Here is a 25,669-nt window from a genome sequence, read left to right on the forward strand (position 1 = left end):
TGCTTACAATGGCTTGCATTGTTGTGTTCAGATATTCCCACGACGGTTACCACTTAGAACAGTTGCAACAACAAAATGTTTCTGTATGAAATGTTGTTTTAAGCTCACTCTGTAAATAGCTATTAATTGCTCGAAACTTTACTATATATAATCTTACCACTAAGTTACTTCATAATCGATAAAATTGTAATATATATATACTTTGTAAATAATATAACTTTGGAGTTTAATATTTAGAATTTTTTAAATATTAGTTGCACCAATTTTTTACATCAAAATTGTGACTTAAGAAGACATTTTTGCATTTCAACGTAATTAACAAAGCATTTTAAATTTATACAACTATATATCTGCTATTTTACTATTATTATTAATTTGCATCACTGATTTTCTTGCAATTACAATAAATGCCAAATCATGCTAAACCTGCAATTTCTTCGGATTTAGTTGAAAAATCATAAACATTTTCATTTAAATGTGCATTTTTATAAATTTTCTCTTTCAGAAAAATAAAATAATTTTGTGTATTTCATAGAGGGGAAATATTTCTTTTTGGTATTTTTCTTTCTCATAATTCAGCTTATTACTATAAATAAACTTCAATAAATTAGAATTAAAATTAAATGAAATAAAAGTTCACATATTTAATTTAATAAATGTATTCTCTCTTTTAAAATAATATCTGCGAACAACTCAAAGATCCTGGTTGATTCAACTTCATTTAAGTACTTTAGAAGTATCTAAAGTAGTTTATATTCTCTTAAAGTAACAATTCTTGTCACTTATCATGAAAAAATTAATATTAAAATTATTTTTTTGTTTTATTATGGGATAAGTAGTAAAATATTTTTAACTTTCAATTAAAGAAATGTTGTATGTGTTGAAGATAGTCATAAAGAAAAAGTGCATTAGAGATTGCATCTCAATATCCTGTCATATGACTGAAGCAAAGGTTTTTCCCTATAGAAAAACTTCTAGAAAAGCTATTCTGCAAACAAAGGAAGTGATTTTTCCATTTATTTTTTAAGAAATAATATTTGTTATCAATTAATAAATTGAAAATTTTATAAATAGTTTCAATTTATTTTTATTTGATAGAAAACTTCCACCACGAAAAAACTTTTGACGCTCGTAAAGACTTTAAAAAATTCAGTAGATTGTTATTAATAAAATACTAAATTTTTTCACTGATATTTTAACTACAGATTCAGTAATTTACGTTAAGATAAAAAATCATTTTTAGGAAAGAACTGAAAAATACAAATAAAGTAAATAAGAAATAAAACACACGATTTATATATTGAGTAAAGATTTATAATAAAATAAAATATTTTTACTAATAAAAATAGATAAGGAGTATAGTAATAAAAGAAACATTAAAAATTATGCTTAATCATTTTCTATCAGCTGTTGCATTAAAGTTTATATAATCTAATGTAATTTAACGCTATGAAGAAATAACTCGCAAGCATTTTAGTTATTTAAATAAATAAAATGTCGAATAAATTTTAAAATGTTTTTAAATCAGATTCCGTATTCTTAGAAAAGGTGGAAGAAGTGAGACAAAACAGAAATAAATGAATTTTCCGTAAGGAAATTCTAAATAGGCCAACAATGTACAGTACAGTACGTTTAACATTTTCCGTTTCCGCTTTTTTTCTTCGAAGTTTGGTCAAAATTTTCCAATTTCTTTCGTTTAATGAATCAATTGTGAAAATCTATTGTGAAATTTAAGTTAATTACGTTTATTATATTAAATATTACTATTTAATCTTATAATGTTATTTCGTTTTAGCTTTATAAATTTATAAAGGAATATTTTCTATTGACGTAATAATTCAAATACAAGAACGTAAACATAAATTATATAGACCTACTATAACTATTTAGTAATATAATTGTCGTAACATAAAAGTGGTTATCTGATTTTACTTAAAATAAATCTGATCTCGATGTTTCGGTGCTTATTACTCAAATATTTGGTATTAATTTATATCAATGAAATAAAAATGGGAGTAAGAAAAGCTATTCTTAAGAAAATTGAAGAAGTTTCCTTGACTCTTCATTCATATAATTGAAAAGTCATCCGAGAAATAATAATTAGGAAAAGCGTTACCGAAACGTGTCGCTTCGTAATCTGTTTTGAAGTGGTCCAATTATCGAAGGAAGCAATTAATACGGTCGCGATCTTATTTTTCTGTCCCAAGGTGCGATGGGCCAATCCCTTCTGGCGCCGGGCGAGTTTCTTTAAGACACTCCGAACTCAGCCAAGGTTGACAGTGATGCTGTCCAACTGCCCTCCGGTTTGTTAGGGTGTAGCTGACGTCAAAAACAGACCAGCGAAATGCAAAGTTGATGTTTTTTCACCCACACCTTCACAATACTAATGTCTGTGTATCAGAGACAGCTTGAAAGAGGCCATTCATTGTCATGTCTCCGACGGCCGATGCTGTTAGGCACCGAGGCGCCTCTCGGCTCAACATATCTCCATCCGTCAAGTGTGTTTAGTTGCAGCGATTCGCTTAAGGAATCGCTTACGTTTCGTTATTATTATTTACGAAAATAATAACTGATCACCTGCATCTTTAAGAACCTCATTCAGGTAGGGAAGGGGTATTTTGACTCTCTTTACTTTGTTATTCTGTAAAAAAAAACGTCCTAACAGCATTTCCGTTTTCGTTTGTCTGTTAATTGACTCGTCTTCTTTTAAAATAGTTTCGTCAAATAGCAAAGTTCTGTAAAGTTATTCAGAAAATTCGACTAAACTTCTTTGATATTTGTATCAGTAGAACTTTACTTAGGATTTAAGTAACTTAATACTTTGTGCTAGTGACAACTAGTGATTGAAAGATGCCCGGGATGAAACTTAATCCGAGGATAAAATTAGTCGCAATTGCTGAGTCGTAACCGCGTGGCTCCAGTTTGACTAATTGACAAACTGAAATCGGGCATCAAACGCTCATTGACAATAGATGCCCGAGCCGGTACTGTTTTATCTTTATTATACAACTAACTAACAAAACAAAATTCAAACTTTCATCGAAACTCCGAGCGATTTGTTCTCTGAGAAATACTAAAAATCTTAGAATTTTCGGCGACTTCCTTAAAGATTAACGGATATGGGGCTACCCATAGTACCTCGCGAGGATTGTACTTCCTGCTGATTAATCGATCGAATAGCTCATTAAGTAGTGAGTCAGAACACAAGTGGTGAGTCTCAATAATATTTTTAATAATACAATTAGCTTCTAAATATTTCAGGTTCAAATTTTTTATTCGGTCGCTATTTTAACATTGTATATCTTTAGATCATTTTATATTATAAATAAACACATAGTATTAAAATTAATTTTCTTAATTATTATTTAAATTTTATATTATAATTTAAGTCAATTGATTTTAAACTTTTTAAGGATCGTTGTGTGATTTTTATACTGCTTAACGAGTACGCAATTTAAAATTTATATCACTTAAATAACGAAAAATTAAATAACTTTTTCGTGCAGATATCCACAATGTTTGAATCTAACTGTCAAAACTTTTTCGTAATACCTGTAAATAGCCTTCTTAGCAATTGGAAAATTGATAGCATCGGTTTCGCAGTGAATGCCCTTATAACACTTTCAACTTATTCAGATAATTGGGAGAATTGGTATTATCGGTCATCACACGAATGGGGTGTAGCAGCAGCTCCGATGTCCTTTCAGCGCAAAGTAATTGGTGATATAGGGTATAACATAAAAATTATTTTATTTGTGCCAGTTTTACATGGTCGAAATTCACAAAATAGGATACGACTTTAACTGATTCTGTACGGCTTTGCGAAATTTTGAATTATTAATTTCATTGTTTACATAGAGCAGCTCGATTTTTTTTTCCTTTTTTCGGATAATTTCATTTGTATTGCTACCAGATATTTTTCTGAAGAATACTTAATCCACTTCTTAGAATGAGTTAAGAAGTTTTAAATAACATAATCGCATTTTAAATATTAATTAACCAATATTTGCATTTATTTTGGTCTCTTATTAGAAATTTAAAGCGATTTAAAAATTATTTTCGAAGTCGACCGTTTAAAAGGATTTACTGTAAAACCGCCTTTTAGTGTCCAGTTTCAAGTAAACAAGATCAATTTCACGCAGAGTTATTCAATTACTATTGACATAACTATCGTACTACAGTCCCTTACAAATAGAACTGTATATTCATCGACGTAAATCATTTTATATCGTGAGATCTTAGTTATATCAATATTGTAAAATGACATTTTTTTTAATATTCTTGACATCTAAGTTCGAGCGTTGGATGTTACTTGTTATTGTTCGCTAATCAACAGAGACAGACGGAAAATCTATCGATTCAATAGAACGCTTATGCACTAAGACAATTCTTTGTTTTTTTTTATTTTACATATTCTCAAGAAATTCATTCATTAAATTAGGCTGATATCTATTCAGGTTTATATTAGGTATCTTTTATTATTGTGTTGATATATTCCACATAACGCAAATTTAAGTTTACATAAAAGTTTATAATTTTAAATCTTACGCCTTTTTTATTATTTTCAGAATTATTTTATGAAGAAAAGTTTTCCTCGTTTATTTGTGCATTGTGATTTGAATCTAGAAAGATAAATGCTATGAAGTTATACATATCTATGAAGAAATTAATTTGCATCCTGAGCGTTTTTCCAATCTTATATTTATGTTCGGCAGAACTTAGAAGAACATTTACAAGTGAAAAACGCGAGTCGTTTTCGAAGCTTCTCATTCATAAAGATTCAGTGTATGTCAGTGGTAATAATGAGATTTATAAATTGAATTCGGATCTTGAGAAAACACAAAAGTTGGAAGGCAGACCCTGCCAAGAACAAACGAGCGACGAAAGGAATGACATTACAGTGTTGCTAATGTACAAGCACACCAAATTTGATTTACTATTGAGTTGTGGCACGGCTTGCAGAGGAAGATGCAAATTACATTTGGAGACAGATATAGTGAAATATAAATGGATCGGAGATTTTAACGATAATCGAAGTTATGTGGCAAGTCGCGATACAACCGTAGCATTTTTTGCTCCGGGACCTTTTGATCTTAACTCTCTCTACGTCGCATCCACATACGATAACAGACCTTTAGATCAGTCTCCGGTTTCTGTATCAAGTAAAGCGATCAATTTTACACCAAATACGACGCAGAGTTTTACTTTCATTTATTCGTATCATACGGAGTTACGATCGACATCAGTTGATTTTCATCAATCGTATAAGAAAAGATATATAGTGAATTATGTCTACGGCTTTAGTTACGAAGGTTACAGTTACTTTTTAACTCGTCAAAAAGTAAGTTTGGAATCGCAAAGATACGAAACGAGGTTGGTTCGAGTATGTCAGAAAGATACTGCATTTTTTTCCTATACAGAAGTTCCTTTAAGTTGTCATAAAGGATTGGATAAATATAATTTAGCTACGACTGCATATTTAGGAAATGTCAGCAAATCTCTCAAGAAAAGAATGAATTTAAATCAAACCAAAGATGTCCTTTTTGTAGTTTTTGCTGCTACTATTAGTGATCACGAGAATATGATTGACAGAAACAAAGGATCGGTTATTTGTTCGTTTCCCATGTCACAAGTCGTCGGATTTTTCAAAAGCGCCGTGGAAAAATGTTTTAAAGGAGAACCCAGAACCCATTTGTTAAAAGTAATAACTGGTAATTATATCGACTGCAAAAAACAGGTAAGTCTAATTCAACATTGTTATATAAAATATTATAGCATTTGTATCTATAAAACTAAAAACTGAATTGACGTTAATTCTAAGAAAAGTTTGGTTTAATAATAAAATGAAGTAAATTAAAATTACGGTAGACCTATTTGCAAGTTATATTTTCTTATAATAACATTATTTATGTTAAAATTCCTTGTAAAATCCCAGTTGATTGTCATAAATGTTTAAATGTTTTTTTAAAACATCTCAAGGACAAAATTAGAAAATTTAATTTATATTTTGTTTTATTTAACAAATTCTCTAAAGTAACTATATATATATAACTTTTTACCAAACAATTTTTCAATAACAAAATTGATGTATTTTTTTATTTAAAATTTAATCGTTATTCAAAGAAATGTATTTAATATAAAATGACATTGAAAAACTGATAATACGCTTTGATTTCAGAATATTCTTGGATGATACAAAAAACTCTCATAAAAAATACCTTTTCTCTGGTTTAAGATGTTATCTTTGGGTTGTGCTAGTCAATTTATGAGCTTTGTTGACACTGCCCGACAGCTCATGACCGTTAAGACAAAAAGTTGTCCGGAAGATGCATTATTCCTATGTGTGGGCTCATAAATTAGTCGAGTTGGGTGGTTAATATATCCATTAACCTTTCTCTTCCCTCTCTTTTCCTCTATTATATCCGTCTATAATGTGTACAGAGACGAATTTCTACAGCCTATTAATTAATTGTATATATTTTTTAAAATATGAAAGTGTTAATCAAATAATAATATACTTCTAAGTTTCCTAACAAAATCCAAATAAATAAAATGTTAAAATTTTTAATTTAAACTTACTATTTTACTTATGAAAATTATTTTTACAGGATATAGATATTAAAGACGATTTTTGTGGATCACAGTTGAATCATTATATAGAAGGAATGGAAGCAATTCCTGGAGGATTTAGAACTCATGTTAATAAACATGTAACATCTCTGGCTATCACCTTACAAAAAGAAGAAACTGTTGCGGTTCTAGGTTCTGATGATGGCTATGTTATAAAGGTGTTTTTAATATTTTAATAATCATTTTAATTTAAAATACAGTATATTAGTAACTAATAAAAGGAACTATTAATAACATAATTGCAAATAAAATTCCATATATCTATTTTTAAAAAATTGGGAAAATTGGATGCGTGTGAATTTATTGAAAAATTTAATCATGCATAACATATGTTGTTTTACATCCTCGTTTTTTTTAAAAGGAAGGAGTAGGTTTCAATATGAATGGAATCCATCAACCAAAACTCAAGGGATAATAATTCTGGAATGAATTTAATTATGTTACCAATTCCCTTTGGATAATTCAGATCATTTGCAATTCTTCACTCTGTTCTTAGCATAATGTCATGGCAAAGAAAAACAGATAACCCTTTTAAGTCCTGTTCTGTATCATCTGACGGAGAATCCATCAGCGAGAATTAGTTTCCTGCATATTTTATTCATCCGGGCCTGACATGATCGTTTCTGACTACTTAATCAATGCATGGTACACGATGCTATGACATTCAGTGGGCGAAAAATTGTCATCCTTTGTGCCCACGCTATTAGTACAAGTTGGTCGAATGTGTTGGTGGCTATAAACACAATGACAGTAATGACTCCAAAGACGAAGACCAGATTCACCAATGGAAGCACTTGACCTTTCACTAACCTAAGATTAAAACGAATCCTCAAGAGATTGATGATTTAAAAATATTGGGGCGATATTTATAATTGAACTATCATGTTGAAGCAAGCAATTTTCTCTTAAGCTGATTTTCAATTATTATAATCGTTCGATCAATTTTATTTCAAATTCATACATATTGTTGAAATAAAGGAGTAAATAAGAAGAAAACTACATAATAATAATTCCTATTCATATAAAATTAGATCTTTACAACAGAACGAGAACATCAGATTGATATGAATCTTGTTTCACCATACATTTATTGTTTATTAGAAATTAAGTGACTCTAATTTCCTGTTATTTTGAATTACTGTATAATAATTTTCGATATTTAGGATGTCCTGTGTAAACCAATTACCCAATAAGGCAACTGAAATGAATGAGCAGAATATAAAAATATTCTAATCAGCGCCATAACTAGACAGGTGCAACGATTACACCAGCACAGGGTCTAAAACAAAAGGGGTCTAAAATGAGGTGTTAAAATTATCAGTATTATATTTTTATATTCGAGTTTTAAATTTTGCAGGTGGGGGCTGATTCCGTAACGTTTTTGGTTAAAGTTCAAAAGTTACAAACCATTTCTATCCTATTTGTTTTATATATATATATTTTCTAAAAAAAGATGGAGCCAAAAATAAAATCTTACACAGGGAACATGAAAAGCTAGTTAAGGCACTGATTCCAATCACTTAGTTTGTTAAAGATATCTTGTTTTAAATTCTAATTTGTTGCAATCAGAAATATTTTAAACAATGTAAACTGCAAAACTCTAATAAATTATTTCCAATATATTCTAAGATGAATTCAAATAGTCCAGACGGACAGATTATCTTTTAATGATCTGTAAAATTAATTTTATGAACAGATTAGATTATGTTTTAATAAGCCATTAAAACAGGATTAAGCTATAAATTATTTTTATTGATAATTCTTAGTATGTAGGAAAGAAACTTTAAAAACTGATATCACAATATCATTCACTAAGTTTATAAAAAACGAAAAAGGAAAACAAGAAGGAACTGTCGGCAGTAATCATCTCACAAGTCTATTATGTTTTAAAAACACTAGTTGCTTGATGGGTTCTCACATAACTCACCCCACCCTTATGTTACTTGATATTGATCGCCTACTTAACCAACACTGGACGCTTTAACAATCATTAAACTTGTCCTATAATGCTGGCATTTGTATAGTATATTCCACATAAATAAGCGTATTTTAGTTATTAAATGAGTTTCAACATACGACGAAATAGATTACGTTCTTTATAAAGTATATAAAATCTTTGTTTATTTATTCTTTGAAATCTCGTAATTTGATAACAACTCATCGATGATAATTATTTTTGTTTATATTTTAATATCAAATTATTGTGTCCGAGAGTATCGTAGGGTTAATTATACTTTTGGAAGCACAAAAACACTTTGAGAATTTGACCTTCGGGGAGTTTACTTTATGAGTCATAAAACTTTTTACTTTTTATTAATCTCAGATTTTAATATTTACGTTAAGGATTACAGGTATCTGAATTATTATTTATGCAAATTTATAAATATAAGCTATTGCCTTTATCAGTGGCGGCTCGTGGCTGTCTAATGTGGGGGTGCTGTCTCAGGAGGAAGATCCCCACGCAAATAGTTTTGATTTCATACATTGTTTTGATCGGCGCTAGTTTTGATAAAAACATTAATTTTTAACTGTGTATAATAATTTTTGTAATTACCGTGTATTAAATCTTTGGTGATTTTATTTTTCTCTGGGGTGCTTCAGTTCTGCAGGGCTTATCACGAGCCACAGACCTTAATCAAACTGTTTAATTATTCAGCATCAATTGTTGTATAAATCTAGATAAATTTTCAAACATCAGAATAGCAAACAGTTTTTAGAAAATTGCTAATGAATATTAATATATTCTAATCAACAATGTGTATTTGGATAAATGTATTAATCATTAAATTTCTATACTACAAAAATTTGCTGGTGATGCATAGTGTGATTCATTGCAGCAAAACATATGCAATTTTTTTCTGGCATATGTTTCGAATTAATGTTATGCAATAAATGCTGGGAACATAGTTACTGTAATCATAAATAAGTTCTATAATTAACTCTAATGTAATGTTTAATTGACAAAACTCCAACTATTTAATATTGTCAAGTTAATAAATTGAGTTTGCATTTAAAAAATAAAATATTTTTGCAAAATATCATAAAAATAATTCTAAAATTTTAAACTTCTTATTTTTTCATTAATAGGTAATATTAGAAAGAAGAAAAGATCAACCACTTTTTACTATACTTCTCGCAGACGATGATCAACTTGACAAAGAAATTAAACCATCCAACGCATTTGATGAGAAACATGAAAATATTTATTTACTTGTAGGAAATAAGGTTTGTTATTTATATTTATCAAACATAAAAAATAACAGTAATAATATAGCCTATATTACAGAAATTGAACAGTGATAGTATTTTTCTACAGTTTTTAGAGAGTAAAATATATTAGCATTTTATCTGTTCGTTTGCCCATATATTTTTATGTATATCTCGAAATAGTTTATAATAAAAACCTAAAATTTTCATAATAGCTTTAGGGGCATATCTTACAGATTGGAATAAACATCTACAAAAGTTAAAAATTCTTTTTTTTCTTCAAATTTTATCGCTTTTAATTCCACTATAACATAACTTCTAATATTATAATTTACAATAATTTTATACATATTTTCAAAATTAATTGACTGTGAAAAGACTTATTAGCTAATTTATGGGGAAATAATGTCATAATTTTGTGAAGTATCTACAAACACTGAAGCTACAACTAACATTGAAAATAAGTGAAAATAAATATATAAATTAGCACTGAGTTTTAAAAAATTTCAATGATTTTTTTATGCATATGTGTAAGTAAGATTTAAGGTTAAACTCATTAAAGCTTTCTTCAATTATATTTATCGTATAATAATTATTATAGATTAGCTAAAATATATTTCCAAATTTAAAAAATATTTCAGGTGGTAAAATATCCCATTAGTTCCTGCACTGTATATACAAAATGTGGTTCGTGTCTTAGTACAGATGATCCTCTACATTGCGGATGGTGCGGTTCTTACTGCGCTCATGTTGACGAATGCGAAACACCACCAATTAACACGTCTACTTGTCCTCCTTTCATTGACAAAGTAATTTAAATCATTATTTATATTTTTTAATATAATATTTTAAAAATAATAATTAACTATATTTATTACATATTAATATAAAATCTTATGTAAAAACTCAGATAATTTTACTTAAATACAGGTTTCTCCATTAATGGGCCCAATTCAAGGTGGAACACTGATAACTATCGAAGGCGATAATTTTAGTACTTCTCAAAGTAAAGCTAATGTCTATATAAATATAGCAGTAGCTGGTGTTCCATGTGAAATTGTATCTTGGGAATACACAAGGTTTGTATTTTTCGATTTTTAATCCCAATTTAATATCAGCATATTTTATATAAAAATTAGATAAGTGCGAGTTTAATATGAAAGTTTAGACTACTATTAACATTTAAATTAAGTTTAATATAAAAGGTCTGTTATCATATATCACAGGTTAGAATTTAAATACATATCCATTATTTGTTTTTATATGCAAAAGTAGGATTCGAATACATTAATATAGTTTATTAAACTGTTATAGGACACTTACAAAATAAGATTTAAAGTATGGATTAACATCAAAATTAAATATTAAAGAAAGTAGATGCTGTGTTTAACGACTGTTTTCTCTTTATTTGATATCCAATAAATTAATAAAAGTTTTACTTTTGAAACATGTTAAGATCGTTTCTCTTTCATTAACGATTTTAATATACTGTATAGTATTTAAAGCTATTAGTGGAATGGTTTTAACATTACATATCGTTTTCGAATAGTTGTAATATAAATATTATTAAAAATTTATTTTAATCTTCATACAATAAACATATAACGGGTAAAAAGATTTTGAGTTTGCAATTCTTTAAACGATCACTTTTACATAAATTCAGTTTTTATTAATTATTATAACTATTATATAATATGTAATAATTGTTTTAATAAAAGTTATTCCAAAATATCCGAAATAATTTTAACCAATAAAAACTAAAAAGGAAAGAATGTGCAAAAAGTTTATAAGTTGTAGGCATACATACAAAAATCTCTTGATAAACATACATCAGTAAAGTATTTTACATACATAGGTAAAATAAAGCATCAAGATAAGTTAATTAACTAGATGCATATTATCTGGTTGAAAAAAATTCAATGAAATTTCTTCCAATAAATGCTAGTATAGTTTCCTTATATTCTTTTTTAATAAGTTATGTCATAAAATATTATCTAGTTGTATATTTCATTAATCACAAATTTTAAAGATTTTTATTTTATATTTAGAGCTTGTAGCAACGTATCGGTACGTTTAAAAGTTTATATTATTTATTTAATTTTGATATAGTTCTATTCTATAATCTAATCGTAGCCACTTATTTGAATATAGTGATTTTTTTAAAGTTATAAATATAGTTTATTTATTTTTTAAAGTTAAAAATAAAAAAATAGAAATAGTAATAGAAAATCATTAAAAACTGTATATATTATAAAATTTATCTGTCATTCATTTATTTTAATTTCTGTGGCTATGAAAAAATAAGATACTATTAAATAACTTTTGTTTTAACAGCATAAAAGTCTTCGACGTGATTTCTGAACTATACAGATGCAATTGCAGTATCTCAGATTTAAAAATAAAAGAAAGACGAGCAATTATTTATTGTGACATCGTCACAATGCTGGGATGCAATTTTTAATCATATTTTTAATTTTTATTTCATTTAAAATATATGCTCTCCACCTCATAGCCTCATATTAGTAGTGGCTTGCCCCTGTACATCATACTTTTCCTTTAACAATACAGTCATCTACCTAACACCTTTCAGGGAAAAATTTTTGAACTGAAATAACGTGACTTCCGGTTTGCATCGGACATTCATATATAGTTAATTGGGGCCTCATGCCCCTAAGGTTTCCGTATCTGGTCTTGTCTTTCATTTATCTGACTCCATTTTCTCTACCCTGGTTTTTATTTAGGATATTACAATTGTTTCTGCTCATACTTCCAGGGTATTTTGTAATCTTGTTCTATTTAATCTATATACACGCGGTGTTTGTACTTTGTTATTGTATTATTATTTCCGTGTTTATTCTGCCGACACAGCGCCTTGGGGGCTCTTTGAGTAACATTAGACACACCCCTTTTGATTGTAAACGGTTCCCAGCCTGGCATCATGAGATTCCTCCCACTCTTTTCTTCTCACCTGTCCTTCATTCTGCCCTCCTCCCTCTCCTTTACCTTTATTCCCCCATTTATCCTTGGCTATACCAGAGGTAAGGCCTTCTCTATCTATCTATCTATCTATCTATGTGACTCCATTTTCGAGATTAATGAAGGACAGACGGACGACAGTGGGAATTTACAGGTTACAATTTTTTCAAATTGCAGATCTCCAAAAAGTATATGATAGGTAATCAAAGATGTTCCATCCTTTTAAAAATTACAGACAAAACCAAGAAATCTCTCTCTCTCTCCCTCTCATGTTTTCATTATTACGAACTAATAAATCTTCACAAAAGTTTGACAAAATTCTCAATAACAGTTTACTTTATTTGGCTACAATTTGAAAAACTGTAGACCTGTAAATTCTCACTGTTTAAATAAATATAAATCAATTATATAAATACTTCAAAATTGAAAGTGTAATAACAATCCATTTAAAAGTTAATTTGATGCTGTTTTTATTCATAAAATGAAAATATTTTCCATTAATTGTTGCGGATAGCTATTAAATATTTGCGTTAAAACCAAACTAATCTAAATTGAAATGAATTGTGTTGACTGTTATTGCGCTTTCCCATGAAGAAATAAAACTGAAGCCATAGGCTATAGAAGAAATTAGAGGAAATGGAGGTTTTCGATTTTATTCAAATAAATTCGTTTAATTTTATCATAATTATTTAAGTTCTTTTGGAAAATAGATTGTAACTTATTTTAAATGATAAATTAATTTTTGAAAATCGTTAATCATAACGCAAAACTTTTAAATAACTAAATATTTGTGAAACAAATTTTATAGCAGGAAAACGAAGTAAAAATTTCGTATTGGATATAATTTCCAATATGAATAATCTTACAAAAAATTCGCACTCATTCCATTACTTTATGATTTGATTTTTCGAAATAATTAACAAGTTCTCTTCATTAAAAAATATCAATTTTCTATTTCACTGCACAATGTTTTTCGTACACAAACATTTACACATAGACTAAGTTACTTTTCTATAGTGCTTTCTAGTAACAAAAGATTTATTTAGTGATTAATATTTTAAAAATTGTAAGTGGTAATATTTTCACGAAAAAATATATTAGAAAAAATCATATTTCTTTAATTCAATTTCTCATTCGTTAAAAACAAGGAGAGAAGATTGATTCGGATTATTACTAATGTATTATCCTTATAATGTCACTTTGTAAAAAGCAATATTTTTTATTGGAAAATAAATCAAATTTAGTTAAGATACAGAGTTATTAATTTTATATGTTTAATAAACACACTTAAAATTGGCCTAGTTTGCTTTACTTAGGTATTTTAATAATGCCAGAACCACTTCAGCTTTACTAAAATGCACTCAATGACTCATGAACTTTTATCTAATACTTAACGATAAATGGATTTCTTTTTATTTGGTTGTAGAAATTCACAAAATCTATAAATGCGAAAATTCTTATATTGAATCGTGATGAAATATAAATTTTATAAATATAACAATAGAAATTATATATGAGATATTTTTTCAAAGTATCTGTTACGCAATTACGAAGTTTGCACGGATTTTTATATAATTTCCGTGAATATATAGATTTATTAGCGCGTAATAAGTTTATATATTAACTAGTTATACAGTATTTGTAATCCATTAGAGATTACAAATAACGACATAAGAAACTATTTTAGTACGTAGAATATCGACGTTAGTAGACTACGGAAGCAAACGCTGGAGGAATGCACTTTTCTACGAAATGGGATCACTCACTTTAACCAGAATGGCTGTTGATAAAGAAAATTGTCTCATATACAGTTACATGATAGACGTAACTAGTAGCTGACACGATCAACTCGACGACAAAAATTATAATTAAAACATTTATGTAAAATTTATTTCTTGAATTTAAGATAATATTTAATCTAAGATGCGTATGGAATTATTATTACGTTTCATTAATAATTAATGTAGTAACTAATGTTTCTTATTTTGGATGATTTCTTATTGTTTTTTATGATATCTTTGTCTTTTTTTACACTCGATTTAATAATTTTCCACAAAAAGTACTTATTTTATTATCTTTTGAATGATTTTCTTACCCCAGAAATTAATTGTAAAAAGAATATTTCTCAATAATTGACTTAAAAAGTGTAATATGAAATCAAATTATCTTGGTAATTATAAATGTATTTATTATCTAACTATGGAGCTATGATTAACTTATTAATAATGCACACTGTAAATTACTAATAAATTAATAATTGAACTAAAATATTATCTCAGTTGTAAAGCATAAGACTAGTGAAACCTCATGTCTTTTTTCTTCCAGTATCCATATTAAATCAGACCAAGACTTTAAAAAAAAAAAAAAAAAAAAAAAAAAAAAAAGGCTATTTTACTCTTTTCCTTTATAAGCAATGCATTTCTTTATGCTTATGTTTTATAACTGAATTTTAACTAAAATTTTTATATGCGTTTCATTGAAATTTTTTCAAAAATTGTTTTATCAATTTTGAAAAAAAACTTTTTAACAAAAGATAAAATATCATCATTTAGAAATAATAGATTCTTAATAATTAGAATAGTTAAAATTATAGTATATTATTTCAAAAGGATAAAGTTGCAAAAATATTTAATTTATTTATTATTTAATTTAATTTATTATTATATTAATAGAATTCAATGCAAGACTGGAGAGGTAGAAGGTGCAAAGCAAGGATCAGTTGTTTTGAAAGTTAGTGATACTAACTGGAACATCAAGAATTTTGATATTAAAGGAACTGCAGTTTCAACCGAGAAATTTTCTTATATTGTATGTATGATTAATGTTCTGTGATCAGTTTGATTATTACTTTGGTTCAATTCTTATTTCAACTAATTACATTTTTCCCTAGGTCTCTAAAGTATATGACATTATTCCAGCTTTTGGACCAGTATCTGGAGGAACTAATGTTACTGTAAGAGGTGAAATGCTAAATATAGGAACATCTAGAAATATTACTCTTGCTGGTATTGCTTGTAACATATTTAGGTACTTAATTTCATAAATTGTATGTTTAAGTAAATAGCTGTAGCAATTAAAGAAAAAATATATATATATAGGCTACTGTATATCAGTGGCACTTTGCAAACTATGAGAAAGGGGGGTACAAGTAAAAAGAAAAAAGGGCATTGTACATTATGCAAGGAGCTTCAATCTCTGATTCAACATAGGATCAGCACTTCCACAAAGTATACTCAGGGCTAACTTGGCTTTGAAACAAGGAATGGGGTTTTGGTTAACATATGACGAAGTTACTTGGGGTCAATAGACAAATTTCGTTCATTAGTTTCTTTTATATTTACAGAATAGGCTAAAAGTCACAAATTGTCTGTTGTTTGGTGCCCCCTTGGTAATTAGGAAAAGGGAAACCGAGACAAAAAGGGGGCACATACTACACTGTACGGGCGTTCCTGCTGTATATAGATAATTTTAATATACTAAACATTACATTTTAATTGTAGATAATTACCATAAGTTATTTCTAGTCATGTTTGTATAACAATTTCTTTAAAACTTCTTGTGGTGTAAATATTCAATCGAATATACAGACCTAAAGAATATCTCCAATTGCAGATCGAAAACTTTAGTCAAAAATCTTTTTTCAAATTAAACCTTACTGGAATACAATTTAAGGCTTTTGATTGAAGTATTCAATATTCAATTCAAATATTCATCATTGAAGTGTTTAATATTCAATATAATATACAAATAGTAAATTCTTATATTAGATTTGTTATACATTTATTATTTCTATGTACAGGACTTTTTAAAAACTAAAAATCATATTAGAATTACTAAATATTTATAATACATTGTATAATTTTTAAATTTTATTTATTTTTTCCTCATTTTAGTGTATCTGAAAATGAAATTAAATGTACATCAGGTCCATCTAATTTAAAATCTGAAAACTTAGTGAAAGTAATCATTGATGATGCAGAATTAGAACCATCAGAGCTGAGTTTTTATGAAGACAATAGACAGCAATTTAATGGTCTGACATATAGATATACAGAAGATCCAATTATTTTTGACATAAAACCACATGTTGCCACAATTAGGTAATATAAAAATATAATTTTTAATTATTAAGTAATAAAGAACCAGTGTATAAGTTCTTTGTATTGTGATATATTATTAATGTATATCATAAAACAATATTTGAAATTATCTGATCCATAGATTGTTAATTAAGTAATGTTTTAGTTAAAAATTTTTATAAATATAAATAAGAAATAAAAATTTGTCTTAGTAAATATTTTACATTATTGTTTAAAAAATGTTTGTATTTTTAGTGGAGGGACTAATATAACAGTTATAGGAAGAAATCTGCATAGTGTAGCTTATGCTAAGATGATAGTAAAAGCTGTTTTCACTGCTAGTGGTGAACAAATAAATTTTATTCAGGTAAAAACTGTTTAAAATGTATGAAAAATACAATCAAGTATGTGTAGTAATAATTTTATTGTATTGTTTATAACAAGTATTAATTATATTTTGTTTATGTATTCTTTTTAAACTTTAGAATTGTTCTATAAATCGATCCACTGGGAAACAAATGACTTGTCCAGTTCCTCCTTTAAAACATGAAAGATTACGTTTTCAAGCTGATACTATTGCTCCCGTAGTTACACATATGGCTTTTTTGATGGACGGTGTTACTCAATTAAGAGAGTTGCCTTTAAATAATCCTGAATTGTCTTATCTTCAATACTATCCTGATCCAGTTTATTTTAAGTTTAATGATGAAGGAGAAGTTAGAAAAATTCCATATGAACTCTCTCTGTTAGATATAAAAGTAAGTATAATTTTAAAAATTTATAAATTTAATTCTCAAATAAAATTTCGGAAACTTTTAGAATTATTATTTATAATTTGATAAAGTTTATGTTGTAAAAAACATACAAAGTAATGCTTTATAATAAGAATAAAGTAATTTCTCTATTGCATTTTCTTCAAAACTAAATAATCAAATTTTCATTATTTAATTTATATTTCATTAAATGCAGTGTTTATGAAATTCAAGTATTTTACAGTTTCCATTTTATTTCATTAACAAAAATAAATTTTTGTTAATGAAATATTTTACAATCTGTTTATTAATAACCAAATATGGTATTTTAATATTTTGGTGCATCTACGTTTTTCTTGTTAAATCAAACAATTTATGTATGAATTTATATGATTTTGTGATTACACTGATTAAAAATTTTTAATTTTTTTAAGGGAAAAAATCTGAATTCTGCTCATACACCCAAAGATGTTATAGTTATTTTGGAACATAATAATTTTTGCAACGTAACAAGAATGACATCTGATACATTGTGGTGCATTATTCCTCCAATACAGACAGCTGAAAATAATTCTAAAGTATCCGTTGAGGTATGCAATTAAATTATTTTTAATTCAATATTTACAAACTTTCTTCTCAGATTAATTTTTTTTATAGTTTTATTTAAATAGTGTTTAAGATCTGAATTAAAAATTAAATATTATTTGGTGTTTTTTTAGTAGAAGCTGATATTTAGAAAATAATTAGTAGATTAATATCAGTAGAATCTTCATAATTCAAGATACTAATTATAGAAATTATTTTATTGGGATACATTATTTTAAGCATGTTAAATGGGTGTTTTTGGAAGAGGTTCTAAGAATATGAACTAAATAGAAGGAAGGATGTATCCACATTTTTCAAATAACAAACAAGTTTTGCAAACAGATTTTTTATATAAGATATGGCTGAGGCACAGTATCAATATTTAGTTTGGTATAAAGGGTAGATAGTGAGAAACAAAAAAGCATGAACTTTATGATGTATGTAGTTAAACTTGGTAGCATGATATCCATGACCATAGCTAGTTTGACAATATTTAATTTGTACTTTAATAATATAAATCTGATATAAAGTAGTAAGAAGATAAGCCCTAGGTAATGTAAGGATTAAACATAGAAGTGGAATTAAATTTGGCAATAAGCTCAAATTATGTTCTAGACAGTTAATGAATAATCCCAAAAATGAAATTTTATGTTGTTCAAACTCACACTCAACAAGAGCTTAATATATTAGTTTATATTCTTAAAGTTATCATGGGGTATATAAATACTATAGTAAACATTAAATTTTTATAATAAAAAAAAACTTTTGCATTTTAGTTTTCATTCTCCCAGTAAAGCAGTTTTTGTAATTTTTCGTGAAGTTTTTTTTTAATATATATATATTTTTAAGAAATTTCATTAAAATTAATTAAATTAATTACATGTAATAGAATATTATTATAATTTCTACATTAAGTAGCAATATTAAACTTATATTTTATCAAATAAAAATTATACTTGTTAACCTTATTATTATTATAATTGAAATCTAAAAATTAAACAATTTTTAATGATTTTAAGATATACTAGTAATTGAGTAACTAATTCTAGAAAAATATTTACACAAAAAGTTAAATTTTAATTGGAATAATCAGGAAAAGAACTTCAAATTTAATTTATTGTAGAAATGTTATGTTGCATCAGGCTTCATTCCCCTTTTGTATAAAAATTTCCTAGGACAGAATCTAAATCTACTAAATTAAATGCATATTTTTTTTTATTTATTTTGGTTAATAATTATGCAAAAGCAAAAGGCTTAATCATTACCCTAACCTGAGAAATTAAACAAAACAGGCATAATTCCAATACTTTCTCATGTTAAGTATATATATAGTGTAATCACTCCATGTCTGGTTGCCTGGTGAATGATGCAACAGCTGAACAGAATAAAATTTGTAAGTCAGTATGTTGCAAAGATAGATGTCTAGGAAATAGGATTTTTATTTCATTTTCTTATTACATATTATGGGTGTACTATAGATTACTCCCTATGGAATTTCAGAACTTTGATTATATATTGAAACTCAGGGAACCGAGACGAGTCCAACGGTACCCTATTTTTGGACCGGAGACGAAAAATAAAAAAGTTATCATACCTTTTCACTTACCATACTTTTTTAATGCACTCATGAAGACGGCACCATAGTTGCTAGTACTGCCATCTTGCGGTAAAGTCTGCAAACCATGACATCGGACTACGGTCATCTCCCGGAGGGTTAAACACGCGATACGAGAGCGGAGAGAGCGACGCGACTTCCGATCATCGCGCGATCGCCATTTCGGTTATGGCAGCGAACATGGCGGCCCGACTGACTTCCCGTATGGACACCACCACACGCCGCCATGTGCTAAACTAGTGATCGATTCACGGTAGTTCTTGAACAAAGTAAAAAAAGGGGGGAAACGTCTACTAAAGGCAATTTTAACGGCAAGCGACGGGACTCCCGATCGCGATAGCGAGGCCGACTTAGCGGAGAGCGACGCGACTCCCTATCATCGCGCGATCGCCGAAAAAGGTATGATAACTTTTTTATTTTTCGTCTCCGGTCCAAAAGTAGGGTATCGTTGAACTCGTCTCGGTCCCCTGAGTTCAAATATATAATCAAAGTCCTGAAATTCCATAGGGAGTAATCTATAGTACACCCCATATTATTACTAAAATAGTTGATAGTGTTTGTTTCTTTATTACATTTTTATTTAGTATAACTCTACTGAATAAAATTGCATTCTATTAAGTTAAAATATACAATTCAGAAAATATATTAAATATCTATTTTTTAATTAAGGTGAGCCCTGAATTGTATCCCAGAAAAAGTTATTGGCATGCCTATCAAGGGTTGTCCATTCCTGCTATAGAATAATAATTTGAATTTTTAAGCAAGCTAATCAATTTAATATTAGAAAAATTATCATAATTAACTTGATTGATTTAAAATTTTGTATTATATATTTTAACATATAGTTTTCTATACTCATGGATACATCCATAACTATGTATTATCTTATATTTCAGGTATTTGCTGGTCAAAAAAAATTTTTTCTTGGATATGTCCAATTTGTAGATATGGAAAAAGAAAATATCAACAAATTATTATATATTCTTATACCTGTGATAGTTGTTTTAATAATAGTAACAGGTTTAATAGTTAAACTTATTCATAGAAAATTATCTCAGAAGGCTCTGCATTCAGATTTAATAGTATCATATACAAGTGAATCAGATTCTCGACAAGGTAGTTGCAGAAGACGACAAGAAGCAAATGGTAGGTTCAAAACAGTTTTATTTTTGTGTATGTATTATTTCTGTGTATGGATTTATTCACGGAAATATCTTTCAGAGAAATAATGAAAATTTTTCCTGAGTAATTTAATTTTTCCTAGGATTTTGAGATTAATTATTTATCAATGAATAAATATTATTCAATATAACTATATTTTACATCTATCTTTTGAAAGATACTATTTGATCATATCTAAATTTTAAACTTATATTTAATATTTTCTATGAGTTTGTTTTTTTTATAAAATATTCTTGGTGAATTAACCATATTATCAGAAATATTGGGAAAAATATACACACAAACCTATGCACATATGCACGTTATTGTATACAAACACATTATATACATTACATGCTTGGTAATCTTCTGAATCAGTAACTTTGCATTCTTTAATTATTTTGTAACATTTCATTTTAATTAATAAAGTTATATAACAAGAATATACTGTATCTTATTATTAGTAATCAAATATAGTTATGCTTTCAATCTGTTGTGAATGTGGTTTTGTCATATAATTTTTAAAAAATTTTTCTGTAAGAAACTAAAATAAATGTTTAAAAGCAAACATTTTCACTAATAAATATTTATATTTATACTTTTCAATACTAGAAGTTTCTGTAATATTGCTATTATATTTGATGTAAATATTATATTGTTATACATAAATGAGAATGCAGTCGCATTAATAATAAACAAGATTAAATAAAATATAATGATAAAATAGATTTGTAACACTATTTATTATTGAAAAAATATAATTTTCAAAAACATGTTATTACAATTTTAATTTTAATCCAGAGATTGAAAATTTATTTTTTTAAATATTTTTGTACTTATGAGTATTAGTGTATATATTTGAACATTTATGATGATTATGTTTCATATCATTTTTTAAAAAGTCTCGGATTGTTATATAGCATCACAAAATTAAAACAAAATTTATTTAAAAATTTTACAGAATATTAAAATTAAAGACTTTAATATTAAATATTAAATTACAGTTATTTCAAAAGACTGGACATTAAATAATTATTATTAAGTTTCAGCTTATTAATAATTGTAGTATGCATAATGTAAATTAATAAATGCAAATACTGTTTAATCAAAAATAATGTTTTTCAAGTTATTTTTTAAAGTTTAACCAATATAATAATTGCAAGACTAAATTTTTAATAAATATTATTTGATAGACATTACTAATTATATTTATAAATGTGTGTCTGTTATCATTTCATATATCCATTAATAAATTATTATAATTAGATACAATTAATTTCTGTATTAAAATTCTTAATTTTAACTGAGAAATCTTAAATGATATTAATAAATTCCTATAATATTGAAAATAATAAATTATAAGAAATATATTTTATAGTTTTTAAATTTTTATTATATTTTTTTTAGATTATCTAGATATGAGAGGAAGGAATCAATCGACAACAACTCCTGTCTCTCCAAACTCGCCTTTAACTTATCAAGTTGATGATGAAACTGTACGTTTATTACATGCAGAAAACATATTTGTCATAAGAGATTATTTGAGTTTGGGAAATGTTATTGGACAAGGTAATCATACTAAAAATTATATTTTTATAAATTAAAATAATTTATTTTAATTTATAAATTTTATAATTTTATAAATTTTATAAATTTATAATTTTAATTTATTTTTAAGAAATCAAATTTATATTTAAGAATTTAAATATGTTTAAATACATTCAATTTTGTTTAAACTCTTATTGCCAGACTTAAACAGAAAATAAATTTGTCAATAATTCTTTTTTTGTCTTTTAAAGCTTTGAAATACAAATAAAAAATATGGTTTTAAAACAGAGACAACAATTTTACAAGTAGCTCTGAAATAATTGAAGAATGATTGAAAGAGTATTAAATTTTCTAAATTTAATAATTTATTTCACTGTATATTTTGCAAATTGGTTCTTAATCTGAAAGGCATAATTAAAAATTAAAAAGACAGTTAATTACATATAGCCAAATATTATTAAAAGGAATAAGCAAAGAGCCAGTTCTATATACCTTTTCACTAAAATCCTTGCCAGTGAAACGTTATACAAGTAAAAAATCAAAAAATTTACACTGTTCTAAAAATATTACAATATAAGTGATTATTATTTAAACAAGAATCAGATAAAGGACTTAAACAAGTAAATAATCTAAATGAGATTATAAGTATGCTAAAAAATGTCAAACATTTACTCAAAATTTTAAAGACAAAAAGAACCCAGTTAATAGGTGAAAGATAAACATTTTTGGAATACTTATCGTTGCTTTCTCTGATCTAATCAATTTAAGCACCTTAAACCAATTAGATGTGGCACTTTTTATGATACCTATAATAATCATTTGATGTTGTTTCATCCACTGAATTGTTTAAATAAAATTATCTATCTATCTTCATTATCAAAATAATAATAATAAATGTTTTAAATGTGTAAAATTGATTTAATAACTTTTATATTATATTTTTTTAATGTCATAACAATCTGAAAATAACATCCAAACTGTTTATTTTAAAAACTGCAAGACATTTAATCAAATCAATGTGCTGATTAAATAAAACTAAATGACTTATATAAATATTTATTAATTCAGAAAAATATCTAAAACTGTAAATCAATTATTATTATTAGTCTTCATTTTACTAAAACACGTGCTTTACATTGCAGTACAGCAGAGCAATAAATGGCAGGTACTTTATATTGCAATACAGTAAGTAGAAAAAAAGATAGACACAGTACATGGATTCATTGTATGAATCATCATAGTATAACACAATATTTCATAGATTTTTATTCATAGATTTTCATAGGTAAATATATAAATAAACAACAACTAACCCGTTATACATAAAGACCAACTACTGCCGAATTATCGGGCTAGCAAATTGCTAGCCCGATAATTCGGCAGTGGTTGGTCTTCATAGGTAAACAAATTTTATTTCATAAATAGGGATTTAATTCACTTAAAGAAGTGAAATTATTATATTGTATTTAGTTTTAAAAATAATTTTAAAGTTAGAACAATATAAATAATTTTAAAAAATGGGTGATTTAGGAACTTTCTAAATTTTTTGGATACAAACTTTTACATGATTCAAATGATGTGTATTGGCATAAATACATATTATGAACTGATACATATAAAAAAAAACAATAATCTTATAAATATCATTTTATTTTTATAGGTCATTTTGGTCGTGTTTATAAAGGAAAGCTTCATTTACCTGGAAAAGAAGATGATATTGATGTAGCTGTAAAGACATTGCATAATAGTAAGGATTTTTGATATTATGTAATATATAAAGTTTATTTTATAAATTATAATTATTTAGATTAAATAGGTACTGGAAATTTTTAACAATAAAAAATTAGTCAAATCAGATTCTGGTTTGGATTGGGTCTTATGTTTAAAGAGAGTATGTAATTGAAGCACATTCAGAATTTAAATATGTGAAAACATTTCAAGATTATCTGATAACAATTTACATCATTTCATAATCATGTAATATTTCCTACCAATTAAAATTAATTAATACATGTATTTAATAATTTAAAAACATTTACTATTAGCAAACATTTTCAAATGATACTTTTACTAAGATAAACTTATTTGCATTTTAGAGTTAATGATTTATTAAAATGCTTTTCACAACTTCAAATTACTTTTACCATATTATTTATATATATTTATATATACATAAATATATATAAATAATATGGTAAAAGTATGGTAAAATTCAAATTACTTTTACCATATTATTCATATATATATATTTACTTTAATTATATTTTATTTTTTTATTTAACAAATTGTAATTTTTTAATTAACAGTTAGAATTTTAAAACATCCTATTTAAAAATCTTAATTGACTAATATTTTTTTTAATTAAATACAATACAATAAAATTATGTTAATATTTATTAAACATTACAAAAACTATTATTGCTGTTTCCACATATGTAAATATAAATATTTTTATTTAAGATGCTTCAAATGGTGAAGATGATGTTAAGTCATTTCTTCAGGAAGGATTAATGATGAAAGATTTTCATCATCATAATGTATTAACTCTCATCGGAGTTTGCTTTGAAGCAGAAGGCACTCCAATGGTTATTATTCCGTACATGAAATTTGGAGATTTACTCTCATATATTCGTAATGAGAACCATGTAAGTATTAAGTATTAAAAATAATTTTGTATCCCATAAATAATTTTCTTGTATTATATTATTAATAATAAATATGTCATTTATTAATTTATTATTAATTTTACTTTACAGTCTCCCACTGTAAAAGATTTATTGCAATATGGCATTCAAATTGCATCCGGAATGAAGTATCTTTCTGATCTTAAATTTGTCCATAGAGATTTAGCTGCAAGGAATTGCATGTAAACAATATATCATACTATAATTTTGTAATATTCTTTAAGTAAAGAAAATATATTAATAATTTAATTTTAATTCAGGCTGGATGAAGATCATACAGTTAAAGTAGCTGATTTTGGTTTGTCAAGAGACATATATGAAAGAGATTATTACAGCAGTGATAACAAAAAAACTAAACTGCCTGTTAAATGGATGGCACCAGAAAGTTTAGAAAAAGGAACTTATAATACTAAAACTGATGTGGTAAGTAAG

General features: G+C 26.5%; 1 protein-coding gene across 6 annotated transcripts in view; it reads left to right on the forward strand.

Moving 5' to 3' along the window:
- The window catches only part of LOC136975892 (hepatocyte growth factor receptor-like), a 35,493-nt gene that overhangs the window by 7,998 nt on the left and 1,826 nt on the right, over window positions 1-25,669 (forward strand). For 4 of the 6 annotated variants that reach the window (XM_067271049.1, XM_067271051.1, XM_067271046.1 and 1 more), the window contains exons 2-18: window positions 4,569-5,737; window positions 6,609-6,788; window positions 9,718-9,855; window positions 10,479-10,646; window positions 10,768-10,916; window positions 15,486-15,621; window positions 15,704-15,840; window positions 16,707-16,913; window positions 17,148-17,259; window positions 17,378-17,650; window positions 18,079-18,234; window positions 20,741-20,990; window positions 22,413-22,574; window positions 24,214-24,300; window positions 25,014-25,198; window positions 25,310-25,419; window positions 25,498-25,660. In XM_067271049.1, coding sequence (XP_067127150.1) covers window positions 4,640-5,737; window positions 6,609-6,788; window positions 9,718-9,855; window positions 10,479-10,646; window positions 10,768-10,916; window positions 15,486-15,621; window positions 15,704-15,840; window positions 16,707-16,913; window positions 17,148-17,259; window positions 17,378-17,650; window positions 18,079-18,234; window positions 20,741-20,990; window positions 22,413-22,574; window positions 24,214-24,300; window positions 25,014-25,198; window positions 25,310-25,419; window positions 25,498-25,660 — 3,711 coding nt within the window. In that variant the 5' untranslated portion in view covers window positions 4,569-4,639. Of the gene's footprint in view, window positions 1-1,919; window positions 3,211-4,568; window positions 5,738-6,608; window positions 6,789-9,717; window positions 9,856-10,478; window positions 10,647-10,767; window positions 10,917-15,485; window positions 15,622-15,703; window positions 15,841-16,706; window positions 16,914-17,147; window positions 17,260-17,377; window positions 17,651-18,078; window positions 18,235-20,740; window positions 20,991-22,412; window positions 22,575-24,213; window positions 24,301-25,013; window positions 25,199-25,309; window positions 25,420-25,497; window positions 25,661-25,669 lie in introns of those variants that run through there. The other 2 variants (XM_067271048.1, XM_067271050.1) reach the window with 2 other exon arrangements.

The sequence above is a fragment of the Centruroides vittatus genome, unplaced genomic scaffold (assembly GCF_030686945.1).
Source record: "Centruroides vittatus isolate TY-2023 unplaced genomic scaffold, ASM3068694v2 contig_391, whole genome shotgun sequence".
In the NCBI taxonomy this organism is placed as follows: Eukaryota; Metazoa; Arthropoda; class Arachnida; order Scorpiones; family Buthidae; genus Centruroides; species Centruroides vittatus.